The sequence below is a fragment of the Salmo salar genome, chromosome ssa16, assembly GCF_905237065.1.
Source record: "Salmo salar chromosome ssa16, Ssal_v3.1, whole genome shotgun sequence".
NCBI classification, from domain to species: Eukaryota; Metazoa; Chordata; class Actinopteri; order Salmoniformes; family Salmonidae; genus Salmo; species Salmo salar.
The window spans coordinates 71505669-71516440 of NC_059457.1; the positions used below are offsets into that span (position 1 = coordinate 71505669).

General features: G+C 42.1%; 1 protein-coding gene across 1 annotated transcript; it reads left to right on the forward strand.

Annotated features, from left to right (window-relative positions):
* The first annotated feature begins 1948 nt into the window (after positions 1 to 1948).
* casq1 (Calsequestrin-1) lies at positions 1949 to 10001 on the forward strand. Its single transcript, NM_001140160.1, has 11 exons — positions 1949 to 2422; positions 5895 to 5979; positions 6221 to 6321; positions 6924 to 7032; positions 7654 to 7727; positions 7849 to 7979; positions 8316 to 8361; positions 8463 to 8517; positions 8847 to 8947; positions 9065 to 9139; positions 9300 to 10001. Exons 1-11 carry the CDS (start codon positions 2186 to 2188, stop codon positions 9519 to 9521), a joined length of 1236 nt encoding a protein of 411 aa, NP_001133632.1. The 5' UTR covers positions 1949 to 2185; the 3' UTR covers positions 9522 to 10001.
* The last annotated feature ends 771 nt before the right edge of the window (positions 10002 to 10772 follow it).

A 10772-nucleotide genomic window follows, 5' to 3' on the forward strand; every position in this document is an offset into this window, starting at 1 on the left:
GTAATTACAAGTATTGACGTATCATTACCGTAATATTGGGACCATTTCCGCATTCGTGTGTGTTCTGTCAGCCTGGTCTCATAGACTAGATGTAACATAGTAAACGTAAATCCGAGATCTCAAATTAGCATGACATGTAATGTTTGGTATAGTTACATAAAACAGGTTACTTAAAGCTACAATACGTCATTTTTTGGGAGACCTGATCAAATTCACCTAGAAACGTGCGTTATAAATCTTGAATGCAAGTATAGTAAGCGGTAGATCTCTTCTGTCCGTTATTTCTAGGCTTCTCGTTCTTAAGTTTAGTTTTTGTGTCTTTTACTTTCAGTTTTGTACACCAGTTTCAAACAGCTGAAAATACAATATTTTGGGTTATGGAACATATATTTCACAACGATTTAGATGGTACAATGAGTCTCTACACAATGACTTTTGTTACATAAACTGAAATTAGGCGAACAATGATCATTTTTAATTTTAGCAACCAAGAAATGGCAGAGCGATTTCTGCATAGTGCATCTTTAAAGAAGCACTATGCAGAAATCGCTCCTCCATTTCCTGGTTGTTAAATTCGAATAGTTTGCCTAATCTCATCACGGATAACTTTAGCATTTTAGCTAATTAGTAACTTTGCAAATACTTATCATGTTAGCTAACCCTAACTTTAACCCTTTAACCTAACTCCTAACCCTAACTCCTAACCTTAACTCCTAACCTTAACGCCTAACGCTAACCCCTAGCCTAGCTAATGTTAGCCACATAGCTAATATTAGCGTTAGCCACAACAAATTGGGATTCGTAACATGTCATACGCTTTGCACATTCGTAACATATTGTACGAATTGCAATTCGGAACATATCATACAAAATGGATGATGGACATTCACAAATGAATACCTACCATAAGAAACAGATTTCCTTTTACTATGTTACATGTAGCTGTGAGTCCAGGTTGGTTCTCTACATTGCTTCTTTTTGTTTCAATGTAAAGAGGCCTCAATCTGCTGCTTTTTAGATTTGAATTTGATCAAATACAAAACGCATTCAATCACAGTTATGTACACACCCTCGTTCAATGCTGTTAGTCCCTCTGACAAATATAGGACACAGACATATTACATTTTTAAACTTTTCTCTCGTGTCTTCAATGGCAATGTAAGTGTTATTTTGGCCCTCTCTACCCAGCCTTGGAGCTACATTACACAATGAACAAATCAGTATTCAGTATGCTCATCTGTACCATGGAAACACACTGTTAGTCTGGGTACCAGTCTGTTAAGATATCATTCCACTCCTTGCCATTTGGCATATGACACGGAGTACAAGGATTGGAATGTTAGCTAAACACACTGTGGCTTCCTTAGCACAAACAGTGGCTTGTGTGAGGGAAATGATTACATTTCCTTCACATTGTAGATCAGGCTTTATACCTATTATTCTTTAAACACCCTACTGTATTAGGATAACATGCATGCTGTAACAGCACTTCACATTACTGAAAACACACATTCCAAAAATAATGGTGAACCCTCTCACTCCATATCCACTTCTCTCCTCTGCCCCACATCCCAACTCCTTGGCTATTCCCCCGACAGCTAGAGAGATGTTTCATCATGTCAGGCACTGATAGAGAGACAGTGGAAACTCCCTGGGGTTCTCCTATCTATCTATCCGTCCTCTTTTCTGCAACCCAACAGTTATTTTAAGCCCAGAAACAACTGGCCTCATAAAAAGGCCCCGAAAGTGCGATAGAGAGGGGGTCACTTGCTATTTTATTGTGAGCTTTCCACTCTGCCAAAGCTCCCTGGATTCACTTTTGGGGACTTATTTTTTAACCACAGTGTGAGGCAGTCAAGAAAGAGAAAGAGAGAGAGAGAAGGAAAGAGAGAGAACGAGGAAGGAAAAGAGAGAGGCAGAAAGAGAACTAGAGAGAGTGAGGAAGAGAGAGAAAGAGATAGAGTGAAAGAATACGACTAGAGCTGGAGACTTTAGGGCGAACAACAATTCTACTCTTGCTTGTTATTTTCAAAACTTTATTTTTCTGTTTCTTTACTGGTGCAAATTGGTGGCTAGTACTGGCTACTATCCATTGAAGTCTCAAGGGTTATAGTTCTGTATAGTTTCCCCTACTTCTTCCAGTTCCTACTCATTGTCCATTAGTGGGCATTTCCCTCTAAGAAACATGCAGCTCTTCTGGCTGTCTCTGTTGCCCTGTTTGTACGTGACCTCTCTGTGCTCTGCAGAGCAGGGACTGGAGTTCCCCAGCTTTGACGGGAAGGACCGCGTTCTGCACATCAACGAACGCAACTACAAGAAGGCTCTGAAGATGTTTGACATGCTGTGCCTACTCTACCATGAACCGCAGCCGGCTCACAAAGGCAGGCAGAAGCAGCTTCAGATGACTGAGCTTGTGCTGGAGGTAAGAGGGGGAGAGGGGGAAGAGGAGATGAGGTGAGAGTGGAGGAGAGATGGGGGAAGGTAGTGCAGGGATGTTCAGATGCTATAGGTCAGCCAACAGGGGCCAACATTCCTTGTCTGAGGGTCAGTGCTATCTGGGATCCTTGGGATGTCCCTACTCCCCATTGAAGTTGAAATTTAAAATGGTTAAGGTAAGGGTTAAGATTAGGGTTAGGGTTAGGTAAGGGTTATGGTTATGGTAATGGTTATGGTTATGGTTAAGGTTAGGGTTTAGGGCAGAGACATTCCTAAGGATCCCGGATAGTAGACGTTTCCTGGTAAGCAAGGTCAATAAGGTTGTGAATAGGATTATGGGATTATTATTCGACCCCAAGACAAAATGTGTAGAGCACAGACAAAAGGTCATTTTAACAGATGAGGATGGGGACATGTAGAGCTTTAAGGCTTAATGGTAATCACAGTGAATTTATAAATTTAATTTGATAATTGACACGGCAGATATATTACACATCCTAGTTCCTTAGATACGTCTTTGTAAAAGCACCTGTTTGTTCCCAAGGTCAGCATCGTCTTTCCATCACATTCAAGCTGGTTGATTTACATGTCTTCTCTCGCTGAAGTTAACCGTCTGTCACTTCAACTCCAGTGACATCATAAATAGAGTTGACATCTTTATGCGCCACCAGGACATTTTAAATGAGGATTGCTAGACACTGTGTGGACAAGAGAAATAAGTTCTGTGCCTGGACAGCAGATATATGACCATTTGAGAAGCCTTTGTAACACAAAGATTTGATGTCAGAGCTTAGTCAAAGCCAAATGTTTAGCCAAATGGCACCTCAATCACACATACCTTTCTGTCACTTACACTGAAGCTTATCTGTTACAACATGTCATGAGAAAGAACAGACTAAAACTAGAATAATATCTTATTTCCCTTTTCCATACTTGATAAACATGTCAAAGTCATTCCACGGAGGGCCGAGTGTCTGCAGGTTTTCGCTTCACCCTTGTACCTGATTGATGAATTAAGGTCACTAATTAGTAAGGAACTCCCGTCAGCTGGTTGTCTAGGTCTTAATTGAAAGGAAAAAACAAAAACCCGCAGACACTCGGCCCTCTGTGGAACGAGTGAACACCCCTGACCTAAAGAGTGAACTCTACAGTTTATATTGCTGTTATTTGTCAAAGGTTGATGGGTAGTTTCAGAGAGAGCATTACCTGGTTTCTCTTGTAGAACAGAGCAATATCATACCATCAGGAAGTGATGATTATGTGTATTCCCAGGACTGTTTCTAGGTCAGCTTATAATTATAGTTTATACAGTGCATTCGGAAATTATTCAGACCCCTGGACTTTTTCCACTTTTCGTTAAATTACAGCCTTATTCTGAAATGGATTAAATGAAACATGTTCAATCTACACACAATACCCCATAATGACAAAGTGAAAACAGGTTTTTAGACATTTTTACTCATTTATTAAAAATAAAAAATAGAAATATCTTATTTACATAAGTATTCAGACCCTTTGCTATGAGACTCGAACTTGAGCTCAGGTGCATCCTGTTTCCATTGGTCATCCTTGAGATGTTTCTACAACTTGATTGGAGTCCATCTGTGGAAATTCAATTGATTGGACATGGTTTGGAAAGGCACACAAGGTCCCATAGTTGGTCTCACAGTTGACAGTGTATGTCAGAGCAAAAACCAAGCCATGAGGTCGAAGGAATTGTCAGTAGAGCGCCGAGACAGTATTCTGTCGATGCACAGATCTGGGGAAGGGTACCAAAAAGTTTTTGCAGCATTGAAGGTCCTCAAGAACACAGCGGCCTCCATCATTCTTAAATGGAAGAAGTTTGGAACCACCAAGATTTTTCCTAGAGCTGGCCGTCCGGCTAAACTGAGCAATAGGGGGAGAAGGGCCTTGGTCAGGAAGGTGACCAAGAACCCGATGGTCACTCTGAGTTCCTCTGTGGCGATGGGATAGCCTTCCAGAAGGACAACCATCTCTGCTGCACTCCACCAATCAGGCCTTTATGGTAGAGTGGCCAGACGGAAGCCACTCCTTAGTAAAAGACACATGACAGCCCGCTTGGAGTTTGCCAAAAGGCACTTAAAGGACTCTCAGACCATGAGACACAAGATTCTCTGGTCTGATGAAACCAAGATTGAATTCTTTGGTCTGAATGCCAAGTGTAACGTCTGGAGGAAATCTGTCACCATCCCTACGGTGAAGCGTGGTGGTGGCAGCATCATGCTGTGGGGATGTTTTTCAGAGGCAGGGACTGGGAGACTAGTCAGGATCGAGGGAAAGATGAACGGAGCAAAATACAGAGATCCTTGATGAAAACCTGCTCCAGAGCGCTCAGGACCTCAGACTGGGGCGAAGGTTCACCTTCCAACAGGACAACACAGCCAAGACAACACAGCCAAGACAATGCAGGAATGGCTTGGTCTCTGAATGTCCTTGAGTGGCCCAGCCAAAGCCCGAACTTGAACCCGATCTAACATCTCTGGAGATACTTGAAAATAGTTGTGCAGCGACACTCATCATCCAACCTAACAGAGCTTGAGAGGATCTGCAGAGAATTGGAGAAACTCCCCAAATATAGGTGTGCCAAGCTTTTGCTTCATACCCAAGAAGACTCGAGGCTGAAGGTGCTTCAACAAAGTACTGAGTAAAGGGTCTGAATACTTATGTAAATGTGATATTTCATTTTTTTTTATACATTTGCAAAAATGTCTAAACCTGTTTTTGCTTTGTCATTATGGTGCATTGTGTGTAGATTGATGAGGGGGGGAAACGATTTAATCCGTTTTAGAATAAGGCTGTAACCTAACAAAATGTGGACAAAGACAAGGGGTCTGAATACTTTCCGAATGCACTGTAACTACTTAATTGCCTCAGAATACATTGACTAGCTAATGAAAGAGGCTCAATTGCTTCTTGTGACAGTATAGATGCATACTAAACAGTAGCTTAACTAGTTGCAAACATCTGTTTTTCAGAAAGTTAGAAGTACCCACCGCAGTCACAACAAAAGGACCTGAGTCAAACTCCACTTTAGCCCTCTGCAGTGCAGTGGTAGTTTAGAGACCTTTTTTCCTCTCTGAGAAATTGTTCTCTGAACAGTAAACAGTGCTGACACTTACAAAGGAGTTTCTCCCACAGTCAGTCCACAGGGTGCTCTCCTCTAGAAACTTGGTGATCAAAGCTGTATAGACAAAGACAGCACTGGCTGCAGTTACTTGCCAAAATTCCAAGCATCAGGGAGAGAGGAAGTTGAGTTTGAAAGCAGGTTATATATTTATATTTCCCACAGTGGACTAATACAATGCTGAATTGTTCTAATTATTGAGGTGGATCATAAGAAAATAAGTGCCCACAACACCCCAAACAACACATTGTTGCTACATTGTTGAAATTCCAAGTTGACTGATGACAAATGTTGTGTTTTGTTAAATCCTCAGCTGACTGCACAGGTCCTGGAGGACAAGGACATTGGCTTTGGGATGGTCGACTCCCAGAAGGACGCTAAAGTTGCCAAGAAACTGGGTACGTCGTAATTTGTCATATATTCTGTAGGTCCCAGTGTGTTTCCTGGGCAGGTCACATGGTCAGGCAAACCCCTGGTCACAAAACACAAATATGGAAACAAGGCTTCTGAACTATTCCTTTACATAAAAAATATCAAAATGCCATAACTTCTACAAAATAGGTATTTGTCAAGGCTTGTTTTCCAGTTGGCACTCAGTCACCAATGCTTCCTGAATCCTCCTTTCCTCTGGGCCCTCAGGTTTGGAGGAGGAGGGCAGTCTGTACATCTTCAAGGACGACCGTGTGATTGAGTTTGACGGGGAACTCTCAGCAGACACCCTGGTGGAATTCCTGCTGGATGTGAGTAGGATCAAAGGGGAGGGAGGTGGGAGAGAGTGGGAAGAGGGAGGTAGGAGAGAGAGGGAAGAGGGAGGTAGGAGAGAGAGGGAAGAGGGAGGTAGGAGAGAGGGAAGAGGGAGCTGGGACATGGGAGAGAGAGGTAAGTGCAAGGTGGAAGAGAGAGGGAAGAGGGACGTGTTTCTTCCACCACTGTAAGAGGGATATAACCACAGGGGGAGACTTCCTAGCTCATCATGTTATAAAAAATGAACAGCCTCTGCCTTGTTAGATGAGATGTAAATTCTGCAATGTAATGCAAGGCTCAACGGGAGAAGACTGTAAGTCCTCTCCCCCTTGTCTTTCCAGGGAAAATAAACAGTTAGTGTTTGAAGGGATGTTGTAACTGGTAAATATAGCTGTTGGTGTAGAATTTGACGGGAGTAGGGAGCAAACATTATGAATTAATAAAAGATTAACGCAAGGAGTAAACTTGTATAAACAATGCTTTTTGGCCTAATACAATTGGCAACTTCTCTGTTATCAAAGGCAACTCACTCGTCACAGCCCACTCTCTCCCACTGTGTTAATGAATGGCCATGCTGTTGTGCTGCTCTGCCCCCTAGGTGTTGGAGGACCCAGTGGAGCTCATCAGTAACCCAATGGAACTGAGGGCCTTTGAGAGGATGGAGGAAGACATACGCCTCATTGGTTACTTCAAGGGAGAGGACTCATGTGAGTCTGTGTATGCCTAAGCATGCATTATGGGACGGCCTGTTCACACGGGTCAAACAAGTGAATTGTGTGAAGAACTGCTGTTCCTGCCCTATACAACCCAGAAGCTCACTACTCCACATAGGACCTAATAGAGGCAAATAGCCATTAAGCCAGCTGCTAAAAAGACACTTTGTTCTGAGCTGATCTACACTCCTTCTTGCCTCCTGAGATGCTTTTAATAGCTTCTAGTTCTCTGTCTAATAGGTCGAGAGCAATTATAGACAGTGCTGCTCCAAAGAAGAAACCGAGACACGAGAGAAGGGAAGATAAAATCTCATATTTGACCGAGGCATGATGCAGCTTTTATTAGGAAAAATCCTATTTCGGAGAGAAGATTGTAGGTCCTACGGCCGTGACCTTAGGGCTTATTGAGAGGATAGCCTGGCGCCTCAGAAGCTGGATGTAAAATGGTTCTGTTACTGAGGAGGAGGAGGGAGAGAGATTACGCTGGGAAATTGAAATTGAATGTCAACCCTTGTTTTCCTGATCACATACTTTTCTGAAGGAAGATGAGTTTTGAATGCAATCCTGCCAAACTGTAATCCGTTTCTTTCTCTCCCTCTTCTTCCATTCTATCAGACTACAAGGCGTTCCAGGAGGCCTCAGAGCGGTTTCAGCCCTACATCAAGTTCTTCGCCACATTCGACAAAGCTGTAAGTACAGTACACTCCACAAACCTGAATCCAGTGAAACCTGTGTGTGTGTGTGTAGACAGTATCTAGGTCAGTTTCTACACAACATCAGTGATGGCTAAGTATGTGTGTTGTGATGCAGACGGCGAAGCACCTTTCTCTGAAGATGAACGAGGTAAACTTCTATGAGCCCTTCATGGAGGAACCAGCCATCCTCCCTGGCAGGCAACTCTCAGAGATGGAGATAGTGGAGTTTGTCCACCAACACAAAAGGTAACCCTAAAAAATATTTCATTTCAGGGCTCGAACACACCAATAGCGTTTTCCTGCCGAGAGCGTGCAAACCGATTTTACATGTAGAATTACGTGAAAATGTTGTCAGTCAGACTTCACTGAACGATCGACAGATGAACAGGAGATCCACATTCAATGCGATGTGTGCCACCCTTTAGTTCTGTGGTTCTAACGTCTCCCATTGGTGCAGACGGATCATTAGAATCCAGTCATTTTTCATATCGTCCCTGTTATTATTCCTTATCTCATATGGATGACCCGGTTTACTATTGGATGTTCTTGAAATGTTGTGTGGCTGCGGTCTGTCTTCTGCAGGGCGACTCTGAGAAAGCTGCGTGCAGAGGACATGTTTGAGACATGGGTGAGTTACCTACAGTATCACTGTACCTCTACCTGAGAAAAGGGAATTATACTGGTAGTATTATATGTGTACCCTTTACAAATTCAACATCCCATTCCCAGGAGGATGACCTGGATGGGATCCACATTGTAGCCTTTGCTGAGGAGGAAGACCCTGGTTTGTTGATCTTTATTTTCTCATTTTTAAAGCTGGAATCCTTAATGGTGAAACGGCAACGTCCGTTTGGGATGTTACAACAACAAAGAAGTTACTGAAAACAACAGACACGTCCCCCCATGAAATAGAACAGAAGAACATGTACTCCAATTTTCTCGACACACCTCTCCGCCATTTTGTCCACGAAACAAAACCAATAACAAATGTGCTGGGGCGGACAGTGGCGCTGTTTCCCCTAATGCGGATTCTATATTTAACACAGTACATGGATAGAGACACAAATGGGTGCGTACAAATATATCTAAGCTGTCCATCTGTGATTTCTCCAGATGGTTATGAGTTCCTGGAGATCCTGAAAGATGTGGCCAGAGACAACACCAACAACCCTGAGCTCAGTATAGTGTGGATTGACCCTGATGACTTCCCACTGGTATGACCTCTGACCCCACACACACCATCATACTGTATATGATGACCTACTTCATCTGGTGTGATTGTTCAGCTTTATAAACTGCACCAATGCTTTGTGTCTGTCTCCCCGATCCAGCTGACCACATACTGGGAGAAGACCTTCAAGGTGAACCTGTTTAAGCCTCAGATTGGAGTTGTGAACGTGACAGACGTAAGTTGAGCTCTCCTTTAACTTAAGTTGTGTTCCAACTGTTGGTTCAACATATAATATCTGTGGACATCTCGTTACAATAGAATCTGTATGACCTCTTGAGCCGAAGACTAAATTGAATTGGATGATTGTGGTTGAACTTTGACCCCCACTGTGGCAGGCGGACAGTGTCTGGCTGGACATGTCCAACGATGAAGACCTGCCCACAGCTGAGGAACTGGAGGACTGGATAGAAGACGTGCTGTCTGGGAAGGTCAACACTGAGGATGACGATGATGTGAAGGATGATTATGATTATGACAGGGTTGACAGGGAGGATAGGCACCATGGTGACGATCACGAGGATCATGGAGACTATGATGACCATGATGACAGTGACTAACCTGCAGTATAGCAGAGATTGCATGGGTTATGCTTTATTGAACAGTCTGGTATTTTATCTTGCATTTTCATGGAAATTGTAGGGTGAAATGGTAGTTGCCTGAGAATGATCTAATAGTAAACGCTTGGTTTCTGTGGGATTTATTAAAATAAGTACATGTATAGCCTTTACTGCTTGATACCAGGTAGTTATCTGTAGTGTTCAGTTCTTTGTACTAGATGCACTAAAATAACCAATTGTTACCATGCAATTTCTCAGACCATAGCAAGTAAATACTTAATTAGACTGTGAAATAAACCGCAACACCAGTACATCATAGAATGACTTTTTACATTTTCTAAATAAAAGCTAAAGCTTCTTTATGGCGGAGGATTGTAAAGGTAAAGGTTCTTATGAGACCAGGTTGTGTTGTCTTGATTCCATAAATACTTGATTGTATAACTATGTGATACTGTATGAATAAATGTAATGCAACCTAAAGGTTTTGGGTGCATGTATGCATGTGATGTGTGTTGTTCCAGTGGAGGCTGGTGGGAAGAGCTATAAGAGGACAGACTCATTTTAATGGCTGCAATGGAATTAATGAAACGGTATCAAACATATAGAAACCACGTTTGACTCCGTTCCATCTATTCCATTCCAGCCATTACAATGAGCCTGTCCTCCTATAGCTCCTCCCACCAGCCTCCGCTGGTGTGTACGTGCAGTGATGTAAAATGCTTAAGTAAAAATACTTTAAAGTACTACTTAAGTTGTTTTTTGAGGTATATGTACTTTACTTCACTATTTATATTTTTGACAACTTTTACTTCACTACATTCCTAAAGAAAATAATGTAGTTTTTACATTTTCCCTGACACCCAAAAGTACTCATAACATTTTGAATGCTTAGCAGGACAGGAAAATGGTCCAATTCAGGCACTTATCAAGAGAACATCCCTGGTCATCAGTACTGTCTCTGATCTGGCGGACTCACTAAACACACATGCTTCATTTGTAAATGATGTCTGAGTGTTGGAGTGTGCCCTGGCTATCCGTAAATTCAGAAAACAAGAAAATGGTGCTTGGTTTGCTTAATATAAGAAATTATTTATATTTATATTTTTACTTTAACTTTTGATACTTAAGTATATTTAAAAACAAATACTTTTAGAATTTTACTCAAGTAGTATTTTACTGGGTGATTTTCACTTTTACTTGAGTCATTTTCTATCAAGGTGTCTTTACTTTTACTCAAGTATGACAAATGTG

What these genes read in the sequence shown, in the direction of transcription:
- casq1 (NM_001140160.1), top strand. Translation starts at nt 2,186, where the DNA reads ATGCAGCTCTTCTGGCTGTCTCTGTTGCCCTGTTTGTACGTGACCTCT. An exon ending in TCGCCACATTCGACAAAGCT is followed by an intron (nt 7,728 to 7,848) that starts GTAAGTACAGTA and finishes GTTGTGATGCAG; the next exon opens with ACGGCGAAGCACCTTTCTCT. An exon ending in ACCCTGATGACTTCCCACTG is followed by an intron (nt 8,948 to 9,064) that starts GTATGACCTCTG and finishes TCCCCGATCCAG; the next exon opens with CTGACCACATACTGGGAGAA.